This window comes from Arvicanthis niloticus, chromosome 25 (genome assembly GCF_011762505.2).
Source record: "Arvicanthis niloticus isolate mArvNil1 chromosome 25, mArvNil1.pat.X, whole genome shotgun sequence".
In the NCBI taxonomy this organism is placed as follows: Eukaryota; Metazoa; Chordata; class Mammalia; order Rodentia; family Muridae; genus Arvicanthis; species Arvicanthis niloticus.
The window spans coordinates 16,070,416-16,095,752 of NC_133433.1; the positions used below are offsets into that span (position 1 = coordinate 16,070,416).

At 38.5% G+C, this 25,337-nt stretch overlaps 1 protein-coding gene across 4 annotated transcripts in view; it reads left to right on the forward strand.

The window, feature by feature from the left end:
* The window catches only part of Ripk2 (receptor interacting serine/threonine kinase 2), a 38,359-nt gene extending 15,901 nt beyond the window's left edge, over positions 1 to 22,458 (forward strand). For all 4 annotated transcript variants that reach the window (XM_076924119.1, XM_076924118.1, XM_076924120.1 and 1 more), the window contains 7 exons: positions 9,165 to 9,214; positions 10,101 to 10,262; positions 13,546 to 13,631; positions 17,237 to 17,323; positions 18,429 to 18,522; positions 20,233 to 20,394; positions 20,925 to 22,458. In XM_076924119.1, the coding sequence (XP_076780234.1) occupies positions 9,165 to 9,214; positions 10,101 to 10,262; positions 13,546 to 13,631; positions 17,237 to 17,323; positions 18,429 to 18,522; positions 20,233 to 20,394; positions 20,925 to 21,262 (979 nt within the window). In that variant the 3' untranslated portion in view covers positions 21,263 to 22,458. The remainder of the gene's footprint in view (positions 1 to 9,164; positions 9,215 to 10,100; positions 10,263 to 13,545; positions 13,632 to 17,236; positions 17,324 to 18,428; positions 18,523 to 20,232; positions 20,395 to 20,924) is intronic.
* The last annotated feature ends 2,879 nt before the right edge of the window (positions 22,459 to 25,337 follow it).

Below are 25,337 nucleotides of genomic sequence, written 5' to 3' on the forward strand. Positions count from 1 at the left end.
TTTCAAACAACTTTTTTCATCTTTAACAAATAATTAACAGTTAAGATGAAGGTGCTTTTAGTAATAAATGATATATCTTGACTAGAAAGTTATTATATATATATATATATATATATATATATATATATATATATACCTTTGTTATCAAGAAAAGTGTTTCTTACTGCTTCTTAAATCCAGTGGCAATCAGTTCCTGTGAGTGAGCACTTAGTTCACATTCATGTTGTTGTTTAAAAAAAAGATTACTTCTTTTATTGTTCCTTAACTCATTAAAATCAGATACTGAAGAAGGAACAACAGAGAGAATTAATTTCTGCTACATGAAGACTACATAATCTAGCCAGGACTTCCCAAACACTGGTTAGATTCTATAAAGACAGACCGAATGGATTGGGTTGGGTTGGATTGGATTGGTTAGTTTGGTTTGGTTGGGTTTTGTTTCCTGTATTGAGATGATCTTGTGGTTCCTGTTATTATATCTGTTTATGTGCTGGAACCACACATTGATTGTTGACCCAACTTTGCATACCCAAGATGAAGCCAGCATGATCATGGTATATGATTGCCTTAATTTTTTTTTTCATTTGACTTGCAAGAATTGTATTGAGAATTAAGAATTGTATTGCACATAATGCTCATTGAGGGAACTAGACTCTGGTTTTCTTTTTCTGTTGTTTCCCTGTTCAGTTTTAGTATCAGTGCAATGTTGTAGTAAAAAATATTAAAAATCCTTGCCCAGGGTTTCTACCCCGCCTTTATTTATTGGTTTCCCAAATTATACACACATAGACACACACACACACACACAGCCTTTATATTTGTAATATAACTTATGCAGCACAATGGTGTTGAGGGTAATATTTAAAACGGCATGGCCCAATCTGGCTTGTTCTTATGGGGCACCATGTTCCCAACTAGACAAGGCAGCTGCTCTGACTGTGGCTCAGGCTGGCCAGAAGCACCAGCCCTGGCACCCACAAAGCTTGGCTGAACCCCAGACAATACCCGCCATCCACGTGGTGAGACTCTAAAGCTTAGTTATTATCCAAAGGCTTTAGATATTTGGAAATGTTCAGTTAACAAGATGCCCACACAATTAGAGTTGTTACCCAATACCTAACCTTAGGTAAAATTTGTTACCCAGGACTGTCCTTGATGTACCTTTAGTTCTCCATGGCTGTTACATCTCTCCTCTCCCTCCTAGCTCCTCCTCTTCCTTCTCCTTCTCTCTCTTCCGCTCCTCCCACATTAGCTCCTCCCAAATTACCAAGCTTTATTGTAAAATGTAGTGGGGGAGTATCCTGCTACACAATAGCTGGGCAGTTGCCTACCCATGCTGTTAGAATCTACTTTCCTAACAATAACCACGAATTATTATTTACTAGGTTTTATCTGGGCTGCTGTTAGCTCCAATTGGGAACCCCTCAGTGCCATGTTCTCCTCTCTCTTAATCCATGGCTGCCGTCCCCTCTCCTTGCCTGCTGTTCTTCCTCTATTCTATGCTGGCTTCTTCCATGCTTCCCTCCTCATGGTCCTGTCTACAACCCAATGAAACTCCAACCCCACCTATTTCTCTTCTGTTTAAGCTATCAGCTGTTGGCATCTTTATTTACCAATGACAATTAACTGGAGACAGGGTCTCGCAGTGTCTTGTGTGTGGATTCTTTAGTGTGACCCATATTAGGGGCCCCAAATTAGCATTAGAGTACAAGCACCGCTAGACCAACCTACAACAGTTGGCTTCAAAAAATGAGTTTGGTAGTGTTGCTTTGCTTTCCATTTGTCTTAGTTACAGTTTCTATTGCTATGATGAAAGAAACACAGTGACCAAATGCAAGCTAGGGAGGAAAGGGTTTATTTGGCTTATACTTCCACATCGTAGTCTACCATTGAAGGAATCTAGGACAGCAACTAAATAGGTGAGAATCTGGAGACTGGAACTGATACAGGGGCCATAAAGGGGTGCTATCTACTAGCTTGTTTCCCCATGGCTTGCTCAGCCTGATTTCTTATGGAACCCATGACCAGCAGCCCAGGAATGGCCCCAACACACAATGTGCTGGGACTTCCCCCATCAGTCACTAATTTTTAAAATGCCTTACAGCACCAAGGGCCTCTCCTTCCATTGATGCCTGACAAGGCCGTCCTCTGCTACATATGCGGCTGGAGCCATGAGTCCCTCCGTGTGTACTCTCTGATTGGTGGTTTAGTCCCTGGGAGCTCTGGGGTATCTGGTTGATTGATATTGTTGTTCTTCCTATGGGGTTGCAAACCCCTTCATCTCCTTCAGTCCTTTCTCTAACTCCTTCATTAGACCCCGTGCTCAGTCCAACGGTTGGTTGCAAGCATCCACCTCTGTATTTGTCAGAGCCTCTCAAGAGACAGCTATATCAGGCTTGATGCCCCAGTATAGGGGAATGCCAGGACAGGGAGGCGGGAGAGGGTAGGTAGGTGGGTGGGGGGACCAGAAAAGGGGATAACATTTGAAATGTAGATAAAGAAAATATCTCATTTTTTAAAATGCCTTACAGCTAGATCTTATGGAAGCATTTTCTCAATTGAAAGTCCCTCCTACCTGATGACTCTAGCTTGTGTAAAATTGACATAACACTAACCAGTACCTTGTTTTATAAAATAGATTAGTGTTGTCTTTAAAAGCTTGACAGCCAGGAGTGGTGGTGCAGACCTTTAATTCTAACATTTAAGAGGCTGAAGCAAGGAGATCTCTATGAGTTTAAACCAGCCTGGTCTATGTAATGAGTTCCAAAACAGCCAGGGTACATAGAGAGACCCTGTCTCAAAAAGAACAAAAAAGCGAAAAGCTTGATAGAGTTTGACAATGAATTCATCTAGTTCTGAGATTTTCCTTGTTAGGAAACATTAGTGTGACCTAGGTATCAGTGATTGCTTTTGTGTGTGTGTGTGTGTGTGTGTGTGTGTGTGTGTGTGTGTGCACATGCATGTGTGTGCATGTGTTTATATGTGAACATATCTTGATTTAATTTTAGTTGGTCATGTCTATCTAATAACTTAACATTTCTTTTGGATTTTTCAGGTTTTATTTAATGAGTTTTCAAAGCGCTTCCTAATGAGTCTTTGTATATTATTGAAAATAAAAGAGTAGGCTCCCCTCTTCATCTCTTGACTATTTAGCTAAAAGTTTACTATCTTATTTGTTTTTAAAGAACTAACTCTTTTTATATATAGCTCTTGGGCTGGAGAGATGGCTTAACTGGCTAGGCTCACAACAAATATATATATATTGTTCTAGTCTCCATTTCATTAAGTTCTGCCCTGATCTTTGTTACCTTATTATTTGAGGTTTTGAAGCACTCTTTGTTGTCATTGCATCTAGGCTCCACCCCTCAGTTACCTGGGGACAGCCAATTGTGCCTGACTTACTATAAAAGGCTTGCTCACTCCCTTACCATCTTCCTCCTCTCCCCCCATTCCCTTCCCTCCTCTCTCTCTCTCTCTCTCTCTCTCTCTCTCTCTCTCTCTCTCTCTCTCTCTCTCTCTCTCTCTCTCTCTCTCTCTCTCTCCACATGCTCATGGTTGGCCTCTACTCCCCACCCCCCACTCCCTCAACTCCCATCCCCATGCCCTAAATAAACTCCATTCTATACTACACCATCCTGTGGCTGGTACCTCAGGGGGAAGACATGTCTCAGCATGGGGTACAGAGGCACCCCCTTCCCCTACACCATACTGCACCTCTACTAAACATATCCCTGGCTTCTTACCTTTTTATAAAACACAACACTCATAGCTACAAATGTTCCTTGTAAGTTGGGCTTTCACTTTCTTTTTTTTTTTTTTTTTTTATTGGATTTTTTTAATTTACATTTCAAATGTTATCCCCTTTCCCAGTTCCCACTCCCCACCCTGGAAACTCCATATTCTATCCCCCCTCCCCCTACTTCTATGAGGGTGTTTTCCTACCCACCTACTCCCGCCTCCCCACCCTCCCATACCCTTACACTGGGGCATCAAGCCTTCATAGCATCAAGGGTGGCAAGGCCATCCTCTGCTATATATGCAGCTAGAGCCATGGATTCTTCCTTGTGTACTCCTTGGTTGGTGGTTTAGTCCCTAGGAGCTCTGGGGTGTCAGGTTGGTTGATATTGTTGTTCTTCCTATGTGGTTGCAAACTCCTTCAGTTCCTTCAGTACCTTCTCTAACTCCTCCATTGGGGACCCCATGCTCAGTCCAATGGTTGACTATAAGCATTCCCCTCTGTATTTGTCAGGCTCTCAGAAGACAGCTATATCAGGCTCCTGTCAGCATGCACTTCTTGTCATCCACAATAGTGTCTGCATTTGGTGACTATATATGGGATGAAGCCCTAGGTGGGGCAGTATCTGAATGGCCTTTCCTTCATCTCTGCTCTACCCTTTGACTCTGTATTTGCTCCTATGAATATTTTGTTCCCCCTTCTAAGGTCTTCCTTCTTCTTGAGCTTCATGTGGTCTGTGAATTGTATTTTGGGTATTCCGAGCTTTTGGGCTAATATCCACTTATAAGTGAGTGCATACCATGTGTGTTCTTTTGTGATTGGGTTACTTCACTCAGGATGATATGTTTTAGTTTCATCCATTTGCCTAAGAATTTCATGAAGTCATTGTTTTTAATAGCTGAGAAGTAGTATTTCATTGTGTGAATGTACCAAGTTTCTGTATCCATTTCTCTGTTGAAGGATAGCTGGATTCTTTCCAGCTTCTGGCTATTATTTATAAGGCTGCTATGAACATAGTAGAGCATGTGTCCTTGTTATATGTTGGAGTATCTTTTGGGTATATGCCCAGGAGTGGTTAATTGGATCTTCAGGTAGTACTATATTCAGTTTTCTGAGGAACTGCCAGACTGATTTCCAGAGTGGTTGTACCAGCTTGCAATCCCAACAACAATGGAGAAATGTTCCTCTTTCTCCACATCCTCGCCAGCATCTACTATCACCTGAGTTTTTGACCTTAGCCATTCTGACTGGTGTGAGATGGAATCTCAGGGTTGTTTTGATTTGCATTTTTCTGATGACTAAGGATGTTGAACATTTCTTTAGGGGCTTCTGGGACATTCCGATATTCCTCAGTTGAAATTCTTTGTTTAACTCTGTACCCCATTTTTAATAGGGTTATTTGATTCTTTGGAGTCTAACTTCTTGAGTTTTTTGTATATACTGGATATTAGCCCTCTGTCAGATGTAGGATTGGTAAAGATCTTTTCCCAATCTGTTGGTTGCTGTTTTGTCCTATTGACTGTGTCCTTTGCCTTGCAGAAAATTTGCAATTTTATGAGGTCCCATTTGTGGATTGTTGATCTTACAGCCTTTGGTATTCTGTTCAAGAATTTTTTCCCTTTGCCCATGTGTTCAAGGCTCTTCCCCCTCCCTCTTCTATTAGTTTCAGTGTATCTGGTTTCATGTGGAGGTTCTTGATCCACTTGGACTTGAGCTTTGTCAAGGGGATAAGAATGGGTTGATTTACATTCTACTACATTGCTGACCTCCAGTTGAACCTGCACCATTTGTTGAAAATGCTTCCCCCCCCCCCCCACTGGATGGTTTTAGCTTCTTTGTCAAAGATCAAGTGACCATAGGAGTGTGGGTTCATTTCTGAGTTTTCAATTCTATTCCATTGATCTACCTGCCTGCCTGTCTCTGGACTAATACCATGCAGTTTTTATCACTATTGCTCTGTATTACAACTCGAGGTCAGAGATGGTGATTCCGCCAGAAGTTCTTTTATTGTTGAGAATAGTTTTAGCTATCCTGGGTTTTTTGTTATTCCAAATGAATTTGTTCTTTCTAATTCTATGAAGAACTGAGATGGAATTTGATGAGGAATGCATTGAATCTTGCATTTAGCCAGATGGCCACTTTTGCTATATTAATCCTGCCAATCCATGACCATGGGAGATCTTTCCATCTTCTGAGAACTTCTTGGATTTCTTTCTTCAGAGACTTGAAGTTGTTGTCATACAGATCTTTCACTTGCTCGGTTAGATTCACACCAAGGTATTTTATATTATTTGTGACTATTGTGAAGGGTGTCATTTTTCTAATTTCTTTCTCAGCCTGTTTATCCTTTGAGTATAGGAAGGCTACTTATTTGTTTGAGTTAATTTCATATCCAGCCACTTTGCTGAAGTTGTTTATCAGGTTTAGGAGTTCTCTGGTAGAAGTTTTGGGGTCACTTAAGTATTCTATCATATCATATGCAAATAGTGATATTTTGACTTCTTTCTTTCCTGTTTGTGTCCCTTTGACTTCCTTTTGTTGTCTAATTGCTCTGGCTAGGACTCTGACTGCTATATTGAATAGGTAGAGAGAGTGGACAGCCTTATCTAGTCCCTGATGTTAGTGGGATTGCTTCAAGTTTCTCTCCATTTAGTTTAATGTTGGCTACTGGTTTACTATATATTCCTTTTACTATGTTTAGGTATGGGCCTTGAATTCCTGTTCTTTCTAAGACTTTTACCATGATGGGGTGTTGAATTTTGTCAAATGCTTTCTTGGCATCTAATGAGATGATCATGTGATTTTTTTTTCTTTGAGTTTGTTTATATAATGGATTACATTTTCGTATATTGAACCATCCCTGCATCCCTGGGATGAAGCCTACTTGATTATGATGGATGATTGTTTTGATGTGTTCTTGGATTCAGTTTGTGAGAATTTTATTGAGTATTTTTGTATCGATATTCATAAAGGTCTGAAGTTCTCTTTCTTTGTTCGGTCTTTGTGTGGTTTAGGTATAATCGTAATTCTGGCTTCATAGAACGAATTAGGTAGTGTTCCTTCTGTTTCTATTTTATGGAATAGTTTGAAGAGTATTGGTATTAGGTCTTCTTTGAAGGTCTGATAGAATTCTGCAGTAAAACCATCTGGTCCTGGGCTTTTGGGGGGTTGGGAAACTTTCACTTTCATTTGATTCTAGGAACTTTTAAATTTCTCCTCTGGTTTATGGAATGACCCAGTGGTAATCTAAGAGTTTAATTCTTCAGTCTCTATGTACTTGTATAGTTTCTGTAGACTTTCTTCCCACGTTTTGATTTCTAGTTTTGTTGTTCTCAGAGCTGAGAAGATACAAAATACAAGAAGCAGCTTCGACTCTTTGGTATTTGCTTTGACTTTATTTGTAGCCTAGAATGTGGTCTGATTTAGAGACAGTCCTATGGGCTGCTGAGAAGAATGTGTGTTCTGTTTCAGTTAGATGGACTATTCAGTAGACATATGCTCAATCCATTGACCTATGGTTTTATACTTGGTTGGATAACTATTGACTGATTGAAATCACTGACTATTGTTTCAAAAATTAAACCTTTTATGTACACTTGTCTCTTTTATGAAATTAGGTGTGCCAAAGTTTGTTGAACATATATTTCCAGCTCTTACTCTGTTTTTTTTTTTAAGGGAATTCTATTTTATTTCAGTTTTTTTTTTTTTTTTATGTGCTTTGGTGTTTTGGCTGCAAATATGTCTGTGTATGTCAGATATCTTAGAACTGGAGTTACAGAATGTTGTGAGCTGCCATCTGGGTGCTGGGAATTGAACCCAGGTCCTCTGAAACAGTGGTCAGTGCTCTTAATCACTGAGCCATCTCTCAGGTCCCTGTTACTTGTTTTTGATGTGTGTTAATCTTCCTTGTCTCTTCTGACCAATTGTGGTTGGAGGTTGGCTTTGTCTTCAGAGTAACTGCTCAGCATGTTTTGATAACTATTTTATTTCTACCAATAAGGCTTGATTATTAGAGATAACAGAAGTAGGATCTTGTTTCTTAATGCAGCCAACTCTGCCTCCTTATTGGTGAGTTGAGGCAGTTTTCATCTGTTGTGCCATGAAACATTCATGAACCCCAGAAAGACCACCAGGAAGCTGAATCCGAAGCAGTCGCATTGGGGGTGTCTATTCAAGCTTGAGCTTGGGCTCCCCACCAACCCTGACACAACAGGAAGGTGGAGCCCTAAGCCTAGTTTTAGGCAAGCATTTATAGAGGCAAAAAGGGGTATCTAGACTGCGGTATCTAAACATCTGATGGGGTAGGGAGGCATTATGGCCTTTCACGTAATTGTCTGGTGCTAGGAACCAGACCATAAACATAGCCTCTGCTTTCCTCCTGATTAGCGGTTGTTAGGAAGGGAAGTGCCAGGGGCGGGCTTGTAATCTTGGGGTGCAGATTTGTTGGGAATAACCTGGAAACTGGTACTAGATGCAGGTTTTGTTCGGGGTAACCTAGAAACTGGTGTTAGACACAAGGTCTTGTTGGGGGATAGCCTGGAAACTGGTGCTAGGTAGCCTGTTGGTTAACTTGAGTTCAACCTTAGGTCAGGTTCTCTAAGATGGAGTCTGAACCCAAAAGATTTGGTCTCTCACATCTACGTTACTGTTGAGAGATACTCACTAATTCCTGCAGTTTTGTTGACTGCTTTTCTGTGGCTTGGATTACTGCTGTTCTTTACTTTCTCCCCTATTGGTATCAGGAATTTGAGAACAGACTGATATCATTGTACTTACCATTTGCTTCTTGAGTTATGTTCTTATGTTCAAGCTCTATATTCCCTTGGGGGGAATGAAATATTATTACTTGTTTTGGGTGGGATTTTCTTCGTAATCCTCACTTTGCTCAAAGATAATGTGTTGGTACCTAATCAAGTTCACTTATGTTTTTGAACATGTAATTCACTTGAAGATACTGCAAAATTTCTAGTTTCTACTCATTTATTCCAAATACAAACTCTATTCAGATTAACTAGACAATTTGCAACTGTAATTAAGTTTAAAATACTTGCACTGTGAAAAACTGTATTGAGAAAAAAGTCAATAGGATGGTACTACATTAGATAGTCCTCTGTTACTGCTCTTTACTCTGTGTGAAAACAAGGACTCACATTAGAGGGTGCATTGATCTGAATGTTTAGAATAAATTATCACAAATACTTATCTTGGTGAGTAGCAGTACTAGGCCATTATTATGGTAACTCCATATTCTTCATTGAAATTAATTATTTTAAAAAACAATTTCAGGCATATATGAACATTCACCATCCTGACTGTATATGGTGATTCTTTACCTTATCATCTTCAAAAATGGTTTCATTTTTAAATAAGGCTATGCTAGCTTGTATACAAAGTTTGCTTACAACTTATAATTTTCTAACTTAAACAGCTATGCAGTTATCATGTGGGAAGTATTATCCAGAAAACAGCCTTTTGAAGGTAAGTGTACTCTTATTCCAGAGGACATCATGCTATTGGTACACATGTCTCAACTGCCTAAACCTCACCAGATTTTAAATATACCAGCCATTCGTTTTGTACACAAAACACACTGTACAAACATAACAGTATATCAGTTATGCATCTGTTGCATACTATAAAGTGTACTAGATTAAGGATCAGTTATGAAGAGTGTACTTGGCTTAAAGAGCAGAAAAATTTAAATTCTAGTTCTTGTTCTAGCATTAACTAACTTTGTGGTTAAGCTACAAGATCTCATATCCTCATTTTTGTCCTTTGCAAAATGAGAAATTTTTTTTTTTTTTTTGAAACAGAGTCTCACTATATAATTTTGGCTGTCCTGGTAGAACTATGTAGACTATAGACTAAGTTGGCCTTGAACTCACAGATCTGCCTGCCTCTGCCTTCCAAGAGCTAAGACTAAAGGCATATGCCATCACACCAGTCTTTATTACTATTTTCAAGATCATGGAAGTTTGTAATGTTGAATTTGTTACATCACGAATATCCTTAACATTTCAGTAGTTTAACAGATAGAATTTGTCTCTCATTCACATTAACTATTAGCTACTGTCCCTTGTTGGCTACGCTAGTCTTATGCTAGACTCTGCTGCTTATGTTCTACCTGGTTCAGCTCTTCTCACGTAGCAAATCAAATGACTTATCTAAATCTAAAACTAAGGAGGAGGGGCTGTAAATTCCTCCCATGAGAGGTGCACCAGGCTGACAGTGGCTGGGAATTAAGTCCTCTTACAGAAAAGGGTATTTTGAATTGGACTAACACTTTAAGATAAGATATCCTCATTTTTATTTGAATTGTGTTAGTAATGTCTTTCCAGTTAATGAAATATATTTATTTTGACAGAGGTCACCAATCCTTTGCAGATCATGTACAGTGTGTCCCAAGGACATCGGCCTGACACCAGTGAGGAGAATTTACCATTTGATATACCTCATCGAGGACTCATGATCTCTCTAATACAAAGTGGATGGGCACAAAACCCAGATGAAAGACCATCCTTCTTGAGTGAGTGAATAGTTTTAATCTGGACCTTTGAATTATAGAAATTATAAGTATACTTTAAATAAAGAATTCCTTGAAAATTTATGCCTATCTTGAAACTGTTCTATAAACTAATTTGCTCTTGTTATACATTTATATATAGGTAATTGCTCCTAGAAAAGGTTTGAGAATTCCTAACAGAAAAGTGAAGTTGTTTGGAAGTAGTAACATTCCATTCCCTTAGTGAACACCTGCCTTGTGCTCCCTGCTCACTGGGATGAACAGAGGGAGCAAAAAATAAATGTGACATCTCCTCAGTTTAACATTCTTCTGGAGAAAGCATGGAGGGAATGAGTAAATAACTAAGACATAGCTTATGAAGTCAGCACTATACTAAAACAAGCATCTTGACCCACGAGAAGAATGGCAAAGGGTTTTTAGGAGCTTGTATCTGAGTTCTTGTTTGAAGCTTGAAACAGAGTCAGTCATTCTCGGACTAAGTAGTTCCAGCAAAGAAAAGATCTAAAGTAAAGATTCTGAGGTGAGAGGAAGAAAATGTTTTGTGTTTTTGAGGAAGAAAGAGGAAGCCCATGTATTTAGAGTATAGTAAACCAAGAAGATGGTGAAGGTGCCTTAGAGAGGAAGGAAGCGGCTGCCAGCCCCTCTGAGACCTATATTCCACGTGTAATGGAAGGCCATTCGCTCCTGTCTCCTCTGGAAGCAATGTGGTCTAATTTAAGTTTAGGTCAAAATCCCTCCTGACTTCTGCATGGGGAAGTGACTGTTTAAGAACAGAAAAAAACAGTTAGGAAACTCCCTCAGTAATTGTCAGTTCAAGTGACGGTTGTAGACACAGAAAAGTTATCCACAGTTAAGGCACATGTCAGAGGAAGAGGGGATCAGACCTCTCAGTATAAACAGGAGGACATCTGAAGACCTTGGTTAGGCACAATTCTTAGATTTGAATCCATTGGATCTAAAAAAAATTTTTTTTTCAGTAAATAAGCTTGGAAATTGAACTTTGAAAAATTAGAACTTTGTACTTGAATAAAGTACCAGCTGGAGAGCTGGCTTATAGAAGAAAGTGCTTGCCATACAGGCTGGAGAACAGAAGCTTGGATTCTCAACACCCATATAAATGTTCAATGGGTATGCTTCACCTTGCCTGTAATCCCAGCACTTGGGAGGTGGAGACTGGGGCCCCAGAGCAAACTGACTAGATAGACTAGCCTAGCTAGCTAAACTAGACTAAACTAGCTAGACTTGTGAGCTCTGGCTTCAGGTGAAAGACCTGGCATGGCCTCAATATAGAAAGCGGAGGGCAATCTTTTGCAGATGTACATATGTGCAAACATGCATACAGTATGTTCACATCACACACATAGACTTAAAAAAATAAATTAACTATTAAAACATGAAAAGACAAGCCACGGATGGTTGGAATATATTTTCATATCATATCTATTGAAAAGACTTGTGTCTGGAAATAAAGCATTCTGACTAATCCAATAATAAGAAAAATAGTATAGTTCCAAAATTGTAGATTAGGATCTCACCAAAGAAAATACACAGTTGACTAAAAAGCAGGTAAAAGGGCTGTTCACATCACATGGAGAAAATACACATGGAGAGATACCAGTCCAAGTCCATTTAAACAACTATGGTAAAAAAGACAGATAATAAGATATTGGCCTTGATCTGAAGTAACGAAATTCCTCACACTTTGCTGATCATGTATGCCTAATCATACAGACATGATTCATAGCACCAACAAGTAGAAGAAATTATTATTACTATTAGTACTATAATAACATGTAAATATTTTTAACTAAGGAAGAATCTAGGACTCATGATATAAAATCAGGTGTCTCTAACACAGGTAATTTAGACTAAACCACCCTAGATAGAAAATTTAGCACTTCAGCAAAGACACAAAATATCCACCTTAGACCTCTGAAGCATTTCTTAGAACTTGTATAGAGGAACAAGAAAATAGATTGCAAAGAAAGACTATAGTCTCTTTGTCTAAGAAGGAATGCTCTAAGGAAGGAGTGGTCAGTCAGTCAGTCAGTCAGTCAGTCATGTCTACTCTGACTGTAGGTCATGTAAACAAGCCTTTACCTGAGTGTGAGGGTAAGAGGCTAAACTAGGAGAATATATTGGACTCAAGAGTTTGAGGCCAACCTGTACACTACGCATGCACAAATGTGTGTGCATGTATGTGTATGTGAGTGCATGTTTTACCTGTGCATGTGTGTGTGCCCATGTGTGTATGTGTGTGTGCACATGCATACTTGGGCATGGGGGGTGTATAAGTGCATTCTGTCAGTGATCAGTGGGCAACTTTCAGGACTGGGTTCTTGCATGGTGCTGGGATCAAGCTAAGGCAGTCAGTCTTCACAACAAACGCTTTTACCCACTGAGCCATCGCCCTGGCTCACCCTGGCAGAATGCCTCACTCATGCTAGATACAAGCCCTTTAGCAGATACTCGACTTGAAATATGTTCTCCTCCTACTCCCTATCTGTGGCTTTGCTTTTCACTTTTTCTTAAGGATGTCCTCTCTCTAGAGCCCTGTTCTCAACCTTCCAAAGCTGATTAAATCCATTCCTCGTGTTGTGGTGACCCAAACCATAAAATTATTTGTGTTGCTACTTCATAACTGTAATTTTGCTACTGTTATGAGTCATAATGTAAATATCTGATACGCAGGATATCTGATATGCATTCCCTGTGAAAGGGTCATTCAACCCCCAACAGGGTCACGACCCACAGGTTGAGAACCACGGCTCTAAAGTATAATGTTCAAAATTGTTTTTGGAAGTCTAGTTGTTGGGTTCTTGTAAATCTTATTTTTGACCTCGCATCTCAGGATTTTGCCTAACTCAAGGCTTTGAACATTTGCGCCTGTTTATATTTAAGTGAATGATCTCCTTTGATTGAATTTTTATGTATGGTATACAATAAAGGTATAAATGACCTGTTTTAATATGGGTATTCAAATGTCTTAGTAAACGTTCACTTTAAAAGACTGTCCTTGCCTTGTGGAATTTAAGGCCCTCTGTTGAAAATCACCTTTCCAGAATTGTGACAGTTCATTTGAAGGCTGCTAACTTGGTTCTGTTGATCCTCATATCTGTTTATGCCAGCAATAAAATTCCTTAATTGGATATCATCATTTTATGGAAAGATTGACATGGATCCTTATAAGATAAATGTTAACTAACATTTCGGTTTAATTATTAGAAGTGATCTGAACTTAAAATTGTTGGGTTTTTGTTTTTGGTTTTGTTTTTTCCTTATTTAGAATGCTTAATAGAACTTGAACCAATTCTGAGAACATTTGAAGACATAACTTTTCTTGAGGCTGTTATTCAGCTAAAAAAAGCAAAGGTAAATCTCCCTTGAAATTTTATAACTTAGAACTTTGCAAAACTGTGTGTCACTTGTGGAATTTTAATTTAGTTTCCCAAAAACCGGCTAGAGTTGGAGGTAGGAAAATTTACAAGGGCCATGATTACTGCCTTTTTTTTTTTTTTTTTTTTTTTTTTGCCACCAATGAGTATTTCCATTTCATTCAAACGGGCCACTTTCAAATTTAACAATTTCAGTATATATATCAGATGTAAACTCAGAATCTGTCCTGAGGCTCCTATGCACAGCAAACACCCTGTGTCACTCACAGCCATGCACATAAGTGTTGTTCTGTATATACTTCTGCTATGTGTTAAGACCTGCAGAGGTTGACTTTTGGTTTTGGGGTTTTGGGGTTTTTTTTATTTTGGTTTGGTTTGTTTGAGATTCATCACCAAGTAAAACAGTCACATTTATGTTATATTTGAGCCCCCAACATGTACTTTTATACCTTGGCTTTTATTTTGTTTTCTCACTCATATACTTTGCATTACATAAACCAAATGTCAGAAAAGTTCATGTAAATTACCTGGGACAGTTGTCTGATCAGTGTAGCTCTTATGGATCAGAACAACTGAGGATTTATAAGGCATCTGTAGTTCCTTAGAGCAGAGTGAGCATAGGCTAGCACTCAGCTGGGTTCGTTAAGTTGCACTGTGTATATGATAATCAGATTATCAGCTAGCCCAACTCTTGGGTGATGAACAAGCATGATCTATAGTTTATTGATTGACAATTTGCTTTCCCCTCTGACTTTGCTGGACCTACTAGCATAACCTTTCGTTTAAAGAGTAATATATAAAAGAAACAACCAGCCATAATCAAATTAAAGACTTACCATAGCAATATTAATGTCCAAGTTTTCGATTTGATTCCATTGATGAACGTGTCTTTTTGTTGCCAATGCCATGGAGAGTATCCAAGTTTTAAAGGATCTAAATAAGAACTCTGAATTCTTTCTATAACTTCCCCAACTCCCCAATTTCTGGGGAGAGTACAGCCTTTTCCAGAGATACCAATGTCAATATAGATTGCTAAGAATGTTTCCTTTTGTCTTTTCTTTTCTTTTCCTATTTTCTCCTTACAAGTTTCTCTTTTTCTCATCTTTCTCTAAGCAAAACTAGATGAGTAGGGACCTGGCGGTACCATCCTATAATCCCATCTACTTGGGTAGGTTAAGTGGAGGATTGCAGATTCAAAGTGTGCCTGGGCTACAGTGTGAGCTCAAGGCCAGCTTGGGTAAGTTAGCTAGACCTGCCTCAAAATTTAAAGTAAAAAGAGGGAGGGGACCTACGAGTAAAGTTCAGTGGGTAGATCATTAAACAAAAGAGAAACAGAAGCAGAAGGGAAGTACAAAGGCCTGTTGTCTTGGCTATGAGGAGAGAGAAACCTATCCCACAACCCTTTTCTGTCTCCAAGTAGTTCACATACTCACATACTAATATATAGTAAAAGGCTTGGTGTTTAAAAGTTCTATCTTCTCACGTAAAGTATACATTTTCAGATAATTTAGTAATCACACAATGGATTCATCATTGTTTTTATACCACAGTGTTATTTTTTACATAAAGTTACACTTGGCGGGTAGGGTGAAGTGCTGGCTTCTTTAGATAAGATTATTGCAGTATAGAAAAGTTAGTCACACAACACCCCACATACAGTAGAATAGAAAGTTAAAAGCCAAGCATGGTGCTGTGCTTCTAGTCCCAGCTGCTCGTCGGGTGGAGACCATAGAATTGAATTTGAAGCCAGAGTAGCCTGAGAAACACGAGCAACATAATAAGACTGTCTTACACAGATACACACATACACATTTAATATTTCTCTATTTAGAATGGCTTGTTTTACTTGCATTTTCTATATTTTAAATTCTTTTAAAATTCTAGTTCTTACTATTTGGATTTTTCTAAGTAAGTGTTTTCTATATCTTAAAGAATAAAAACTGAGCCAAAAAAGTTTTCATTAATACTTTCCTATATTTTTTTCCTTTGGAAATGATTCGCTAGCTCATAAACAATTTGAATTATTATACCTCATTAGTTATTTTTTTAAAAAGTTATTACTAATAAAGAGCTGTGTTAGAAATGTTTCATTAAAAAAAATCAAGAAAACTTTACATAACAGACATAGCCAAAAACTAATTTAAAGATGCATATACAATTTTATGTAGTGTGATGGTGCTGTCTTTTACCCCAGCACTCAGATGGGAAAGGCAGGTGGATCTCTGTACATTCAGTAGAAAGATCCAGCTCCTCAAGGGACACATAGTCTCAATCCATACAGGAACACTTGTTGAACTACAGGTTACTGAGTGATAAGCTAGATCCACTGTATATACACATGGCTAGAGTCTTTTCCACCAAATGGAGCAGGAAGTTGTAGTGGCATGTGGAGTGCTAAGTGCAGAACCCCATACAGAGGGGGAAAGTAGACTTAGCCATGTGTGGTATTTTTCACCTATAATCACAGAATTCCAGAAGCAGAGGCAGGTGGATTGCTGTGAGTTTGAGGCCAGCATGGTCTACATAGTAAAATCTAGACCAGCCTGATCCTAACTACAGAGTGAGATTCTGTGTGAAATGGAATTGAGGCAGGGGATTTGAGACGTCCAGATTTGTTCTGAAATGACTTAGTAGTGATGAGAGCTTGTCTAAGTCTAGTTTATTGAGGCAAAAGAAAATCGCTTAAGTATTTAAGGAAACAGATCACCTGTTTAGCAGCTACCTTTTATTGAATACCTGCAAGTAATCTTAGTACCCTTATGCATGTATTGCTTCTAATTCTCCTTATAGTAACCGTGCTAAATGAGTGTCCTTAGCTCTAATGTATAAATAGGAAAATTAACGTTAAGTTGCATCCCCCGACCCATGCACATTCAAGCAACCCTAATTAAAGTCAGTAGAATGATAGGTAGATAATAGATAGATAGACAGATGATAGGTATTATATATAGATATAGATTTTTTAAATTTTTTAAGACATGAAAGTAGGACAGGACAAGATGAGAAGTAGAGTTTCAAAGGGAGTAGGAGGGACATATAAGAGAAGGAAATGGAGTGATGACTGTTCAATATGCATTATATATATGTGGGGGTCAGTTAGTTACATATCATGGGATCTAGACTTGACCATCTCACACACACACACACACACACACACACACACACACACCGTACCATGGTAACACACCACCACCTTTACATCGACCCAACCTTGGTTTCTTTTCAGTACAATAAAAATAGTCATAGAATTTAGAGTATAGTCCTTGAAATACAGTTTTGCATAATAGCAATTATGGATAGATAGAGCACACAGCAAAATTGAATACCTGCCTTGAACCAAATGCTTTATTATCTCAGTCTTTAAATAGTCCTGTTTGTAGGCATTAAAGATAAAGCTGCAACACTCTTGAGATCTTCTTACTAAATCAAATAACTAATATGGGGCAGGATGCAAAGTCTAATCTCTAAGCATTTCTTGTTCTGTACTGTCTCTACCTAATTAAGTTATATATTCCCAAGTGATGTAGATTTTGTTTCCGTTGATTTTTCTGTAAACACAAAACATTTATATGTTCGTTCCAGATACAGAGTGCATCCAGTACTATTCACTTATGTGATAAGAAAATGGATTTATCACTGAACATACCTGCAAACCATCCTCCACAGGAGGTACAGATCTACTTCTGTTATAATAAACTTGAGTGTGAGAAGAATATTAAAAAAATCTTTTAGCCAAACCCCCTTTATATAGCTGGAAAAGTAAAGTCCCGGAAGCATTTACAATTTGCTAAGTACTCATGACAGTCTCTAAACTGGGATCTCACTCTACTCCCTCTTTAGCTAATGCTCAAGGGTAGTGTGTAGGTAAATCATAGGTGATAATTTCACTACGATTTTACACCTCCCTTCCACCTCTTACAGTAAGTAATAAGAAGTCTTCGTTGCTCTTCAAGAGTTATTTCTTTAATTGGTCATTTTTAATGAATCATAAAAGTAGGTTTACAGGTTCATAAAAGTAACAGTACATTCAAAAGGGCATTAAAGCACACCACATAGAGGTTTTTTTACATTTGTTTACATAGCATGTGTACATGTGGATGTATGCATGTGTGTTAAAGGAGAACTGGCAGAAATCCATTCTCTCTTTTACTATGTAGTTCTCAAGGATCAAATTCAGGTTATCTACTTGACTACCCACTGAAACACCACACTGACCTACAATACATAGGTTCAGTATCACTTTATATAAAACATCTAATCTGGTCCTTTAGTAATATGCTAATTTTTATGAAACATTAAAGTCAGAGAGTTTCAATGAATTTTTGGAGGGCAGTAAGCAATTCAACAACAGAGCTAAGAGTGAAGACCTCCATGGTTTCTGTGAATCATGATGGGTGTATAGTTATTGTTATGTATATAATTATTATTATCCAGCCCATAGCTATTGCCCCATCCCTTCCACTTGAGTTGATAAAGAAATTAAATTTAGAGGTTGACAATGTAGCTCAGTGGTAAAGCACTCACCTAGCTCGTCTGGGGCCCTAGGGTTAATCTCTAGTAGAGAAGAGGGTGAAAAAGAAATTACATTTATTTGTGATGGTTTTATACTGTATTTCTTTGGTTCTGTAAACTGTAATTTATTGTAGTTCTGGGTTTCCATTTTTAATAGTCAAGAATCTAGAAACTGTAGCCATGTAACTTTAAAGACAATGCCTTTTTACAAACCTTTATGTACACATCTCCCCTCAACCTGTTGGTCCTCTGTTTCCTTTAGGAGTCATGCGGATCCTCTCTGCTCTCTAGAAACACTGGTTCTCCTGGAACCCCCAGGTCCCTGTCAGCTCCTCAAGACAAAGGTTTTTTATCTGGTATGCCAATTTTCCAGTCAGCATGGTTACATAACCTTTTCACTTTCTTTCAAATTATATCCTTGGCAGACAGATGTTGTGCATGGAACACATTTCTCATTTGCATTCATGATCCATTTTTTCTTAAGTAACAAGTCTACATATGTAAAGGTAGCAGTAGCATGATGAACAAATATGTTTATATTAAAGGCATTCTGTGATCATGATGGAAAGGGTGTTTTTTTTTTAATGTCACAAGAAAAAAGAGAAATGTTTCAAAGTTTCCATAGTAACTACATTTTAAGAGGGTGATATATAACTACAGGAAACAAGACACGTTCTTAAGAAAGTATTTTTAATAGCTATGTAAGGAAGCTAGGCTTAGTCCTTGCTTACAGATTATGAGATTATGGAACACATAGCTGGAACGCATAGCAAGTAGTTAACAGATCCAAGACTTGAATAATGCCAGGCTCTTTGACGAATACTTTCATGTCACTCTACTGTATTATGTCATCATGAAGACCACATTTCTGGCTCAAGGCTGACCTCTACTTATGACAGATAGGCATTCCATAAAAAGAACAATATGGAGCCCGGAAGCAAGGAAACGAGTAACAGTGGGTAATTTAGTTTGTCTTGTAGATAGAGTGAAAAAGAAGAGTTAAAAGATTAAGTAGGATTACAGTAGGCTCTTGAAGGGAAGAGATGGCTCAGTGGTAAAGAGTACTTACTGCTCTTCCAGAGCAGACAGGCTCCAATCCCAGCACCCACTCAGCATCTCAGAACGGTCACACTCTAGTTCCAAAGAATCTGCCACCCTATTCTGGCCTCCATAGACACTAAGCATGCACAGTGCATAGACATAAATGCAGAACAAAACACTTATACATACATACATATTTTTAATAAAACAAATTTAATTAATATTTTTTAAAGGAATTTCTACATTCAGCTATGCTAATTTAGGCCTTTAAGTTCCGGAAGGTGTGACTCTTGAAGAAGGGTATCAGATACAAATTTTTGCTTTAGGAAGGTTCACCATGGCTGAAATTAGAAAAGATTTTTAAATTTCTTATTTGAGGGATGAGGGATGGGTAGGGCTAGGGCATCACAGTGCACAGGTGGAGATCAGAAGTCATCTTTTGAGAGTCACTTGAAGTAGGATAAACAGTTGGAGCACTGAAATTGTTTTCTAGAGGACAAAGTAGAAAACACATGTCAAATATAGATTATAGATTTATTACACTTAAAAGTCTGTGTATGTGACAGACATACATAAGACACATTTAAAGTGGGAAAGGGAGAATTCACAGGGAAGAAAGAGACTGAGAAGATCAGAAACTTTATGATTTATAATAAGCATAGACCAGGTAAGCACTAACAGTAGTTTAAAGAAAAACTATTTATTATGAATGTTTATTACTCTAAAAAAGTATTTGCAAGGCTGGCAAGATGACTCTGTGGGTAAAAGTAATTCCCAACATGCCAGCAACCTGTATTTGATCATCTGAATTCACATGAAAGAAGAGAGCTGACTCTTACATGTTGACCTCTGACCTTCACCTATGGATACACACGTACAAATATTTCAAATATTTTCAGAATTAGATTTCTGAAGTAGCTTCAGTGACAGTGCAGAACCAAAGTCATTAGAGCCTACCTTCTGTGTGACCCACCCATTGGTATTTTATCTGATGAAAACTCTACCTGTGATTGACTGTTCTGTAGGAGGACCTCAAGACTGCTCTTCATTGAAGGCACACCACTGTCCTGGAAACCACAGCTGGGATGGCATCGTTCCTGTATCACAAGGGGCAGCCTTCTGTGACCGCAGGGCCACCTCATGCTCCTTGGCTGTAATAAGTCCACTCTTGGTTGAGAAAAGTTTAGGTGAGTGTGTGCTGTGAGCCCCTGCAGATGCTGGTGTTTACAAGTACACGATACGTAGACTCACTATAGAGGAAGTTTTCTTAGTTTTCATTTCATACCTCAATAAATAGTTGTTTAAGTAGAAAAGCATTTCCAAATTCAGTGCTGACCAGATGCATTCCAGGAATCTCTAACCTAAAAAGAAGTGGTAAGAAGCAGCATTACTTTTGATATTAGCAAAAGTGAAGCTATTTTCATTTATCAGATAGGCAAGTATACTTTATATTTGAAACAAAACAAAAATTAAAGTCATTTTGCTCTACAACATAGCATATAAACATATAACATTCTTTCTGGAAGGTGAATGGGGAGATAAAACTCAAGTCTCTGCATAGTTCCTGGATAATAGAAGCATTTTCAAAAAATACTATTCACACCAGCACAGTCATACGGGAAAATAAGTGTTCTGCTTATTCACTTTCACACAGAATTACACTCATTGCCTGTGTCTATTCTCACCTCTGTAATTCTCATGCATTGCTTTGTTGCAGAGCGCCCACAAGCTGGTATAGCACAACAGTGGATCCAGAGTAAAAGGGAAGCCATTGTGAGCCAGATGACTGAAGCCTGCCTTAACCAATCACTGGACGCCCTTCTGTCTCGGGACCTGATCATGAAGGAGGACTATGAACTAATTAGCACCAAACCTACAAGGACCTCAAAAGTCAGACAGCTGCTAGATACCTCTGACATCCAAGGAGAAGAATTTGCCAAAGTTATAGTACAGAAGTTGAAAGATAACAAGCAGATGGGACTTCAGCCTTACCCAGAAGTACCTGTGGTTTCCAAAACACCATCTTCAAATTTCCTTCAAAATAAAAGCTTATGAGGGGGTGTTCTTTGAGAGGAAAGTCAGTTTACAAATGGTTATTTATATTTCTGTTACCTGTATAATATTTGTATAAAAACATGAGAGTATTAGACGCTTCACTGAAGGTTTTTGGAAGAGTCTCTTCCCATGACATTGCAGTATTTTTTTTAAATTAATATAAGTAAAAAGTTTGCATTATGCTGTGTAGTTCAGTTTTTATGTCAGTTTCACTACTTGAACTTTTTTATGTAATAACTACTTTTTTCTTGTATGTAACAGTGCCTTAAGGTGGCCTTTGTGATGAAAGATATTTTCACACTCATCTTCCCTGCGGATTCTTCATTATTCCTCTAAAGTACGGTTTGACTTTACAGAGCAGTGATACAGAATCCCCACTCTGCAATCCCAAGTTCAGATCTCCAGATCACTTACAAATTCTTTAGAAGGTGGTTTTAAGGAATACAAAGTGTATAAAGATGGAAAAGAAAAAGAATCTTTTATTAACACTGGCCATTCGTGTACTTCTGCTTAACCTCTGCCTCTTGTCTGTCCCCAGAGTGAACAGCCCATTGTGTATCCTGCTGCAGCCTTCTTCCAGCTCCTGTTTTAAGCGTATGCTGGGTTAGGTAGAGGCCAGCCTTACTTAGCTATTTTCTTTGTAACACACTTTTGAACTGAAAGGTTCAGCAGGTATGCTCCTCCACACATCTAACTCTCCACAGCAGCCATACGTCTCTCGGTTTGATTTTCTAAGCTTGCTTACACCAACTTCATAAGAAACAATAAAAAAGCAATACAGTGTGCATTCTTTTTATCTTTTGGTTGTTAGCCTATGTCAGTAATGGGAACCTATATGAAGTGATGCCTTTTTCTGAAAACTATTTAACAAAGTTAGAGGAAAGTGAGAAACAGGATGTATTTGGAAGCTCAAACTTGCGAGATGCACCAGACTCATAACCTAAAATAGTATGAATACAGAATAAAAGGACTTAGAACATGGGGAGACAATGAAATATTCCTTAATTTGAAATAAGAACTTAAACACCAGGGTTGGAGAGATGGCTCAGCACAGCACTTAAGAGTGCTGCCTGTTCTGTGAGAGGTTCTGTTCCTAGCCCCTACATCATACCTCACAACCTTCAATAACTCTAGTTCCAGGACATCTAAACCATGTTCTGGCCTCTTCAGGCTACTAGGCAAATGTGCAGTGCATTTCCATGCAGGCAAAACACTCATACATATACATATATATGTATATAGTAAAAGGGAAAAATGTTTTAAAAAATTAAATTCCATTTTAAAATGACATTTACCTATGATGTGACTCTTATGGGACTTTCAGAAACACAGAAATTTAAAGAGAAAAATAAAAATCAGTTATACTCATGAGTTGCTATTAAATTCTTTTTAAAAGTATGAAAATACCAGCACTTGGGAGGCAGAGGCAGGCGGATTTCTGAGTTTTACCGCACACTTCCTACTAATCTGAACTTTTTCTTATTCTTGTTTCCCCCATTTTCAGCCTGATTTGTTTTGTGCTGTGCTCTCTAAGGTAAAAAAAAAAGTTTAAAAATACAGTCTTATATAGTACACAGAGTAAAAGTAGATCCCCCAGAACAGCTACATTTCAGCATGTGATTAGATGCCAGCCGTGTTTTTCTGTGCTCTCACTGAGCATACGCCTATGGATCTTGGTTCCTTGGGACACATCTTTTAAACCATTACAGCTTATTCCATTATATAGATGCATCAACATTTTACCTATTTCCTGTTGATGGGTACGCTAATTTTTACAACTTTCTCATTGTTACATCACCCAAGTTAGTCCTTCCCTCATTCAATCCTCAACCTTTTAAGCTGCCGTCTGTCTGAGCCACTCCCCTGAAACTGCTCTTGCCCTCAATGACTAACACATCCTCTTTGTTCCTAAACCTAGGAAGTTTTCCAAACCTGCTCTCATGTGATGTGGCTGAACACTCCCTCCTTAGCTAGTGGTTTCCCAGGTACAAAGGGCACCCTGGGCCCTTTCCTCCTACAATGTGATCCTCCCCTGGCCAAGGGCTTTAGGTGTTCTTCCTGGTTCAAGTTTACTATGGGTCTTCCTGTTTTGGTATTCTACCATTTCCCTGATCAACCTCATCCCCGTTAAAGTTCCTAATAACCACCCAGACACCCGTGGATCCCAAAGTCAGCCCTTTGTCTTGAACTCCAGGCTCACTTCCCTCTAGACCTGCCCATGTGACTGCTCCACAAGAAACTCCACATTCCAAAGCTGATTTTGACAGCCCTCACCATCACACATCCAAAACAGCTTGCTTTTCATCTTTATTTTCCCCAGAGAATAAATAATATCATCACCTACAGACAAGTTTGACTCTTCTGACCCTCTGCTTTTGCTTAAGACTACTTTTAAAACCCCCATCGTTCGTACCCATAAATTCCCCGGTGCCGCGCACTCTGTCCCCAAAGCACATCTTCTTTCTACAACCTTTTCTGTCCCTGCTGTACTTCCCTATTGCTGATAGGCAGCATCTCTTTACCAACCGCCTGGCATTTCAAAAGTAACTCCATCCAAGTCGTCCACTAGAGTAGTACAGTTTAGTGGCTTCTCGTGGTCTGTGAAATCTGAATGTGCTGATCTCTTCAAGCTCAGGCCATATCACCTCCTTCCTTCTTCCTCTGAGGCTCACTGACACCATCTCCCTTTCATAAATGGATCTTTATGGGAATATTTTTCTGGCTTCTTACTCCTCAGTTCTCAACTCAATCCTGTGTCTCTGAAAGGTTGTCTCTGGGCAGCAGCTGAGTGGTTTCCAGTTACTCTCTAACATCACTCTGTGTGTTCCCTCGGTACTACACCTCCAGGTGTAAACATTTGGTTTTATTATTTATTGTCTATTAGCTTTATTCTCAGTAACCACATTCCATATAGGTAGCTGAGAACCATGTCTATCTTAGTCTACGTATTTTTGTAATATAATATTTCCTGGTAGTTCAAAATATATGCATCTTTTAGATCCAAGAACAACAGTGATGTCTTATCTCATCCTTTGTTACCACTCTGTCACAGTTCTTCCCACGAAACACAAAAACCAAAGACTTCCAAATTCTGGCTTCTGCTTTCCTGGTCTTCTCACTTCTGCAAATGCTTCTATTGTATCTGATTAACTCAGGCTATCTGCTCTTCTCTGGACCTCAGATTTCTGGGAGTTCTGCTACCTTAATGTTCTTTCCCTTTCAAGTCATATCTGAAAGATCTCACCTTCTAAGTCTACCACTGAGCCAGCCACGCTGACCTGGGTTGTAAATCTCTAGGGATGAAGTTTACTTCTTTACTCAGTAATGAAAGAATCTTAATCTAACCATGGGAACCTGTAAAGACCACAGATGACTAAAGAGGTTTTATAGATGTTATTCAAGTGGAGGATCTTGAGATACGAAGAACATTCTAGATCTCAGGAGTAGACAGTAAATGGGATCACAAATGACTATAGCAGAAGGAAGAGGGAGATTGTATTACGAAGGAGAGAAACGTGATTGAGAATGTCGGAGACATTAGGAGATATTACACTGCTACCTTTAAGATGCAAGAAGGAGCCAAGAGTCAAGAAATGCAGCTCTGGAAGTTGAAAGAGAGAAACTGATTTCCCCTTAAACATGGGAGAAGGAGCCAGTTCCATAGCAAGAGAGTTCAGTTTCCAACACCACATAGAAAGACTCACAACTGCCTATAACTGGAGCTCCAGGAAATTTGTCACTCTCTTTTGTCCTCTGTGGGCATCCATACCCCCATGCATATACAGAGACAAACACACACATGATTAAAAATAAAGTAACTTACAAATATTGAAAAATTTAAATCATAGTAGAGCATTTTTCACAAATGGGTATCTATAATATTTCTTGACCACTGTTAGTAAGTTATGGCAAGAATGAACAACAGAACATGTATTCAACACCAACATAAATTACAGAATTGCTTAGTGGCATTAAAATGTGAGTAGAATGTGTTATATTACTATATTTAGTAAAAAAATTAGATTATGAATGTTATATGTATGGAATATACAAAATAATAATGATCTCTAGATGT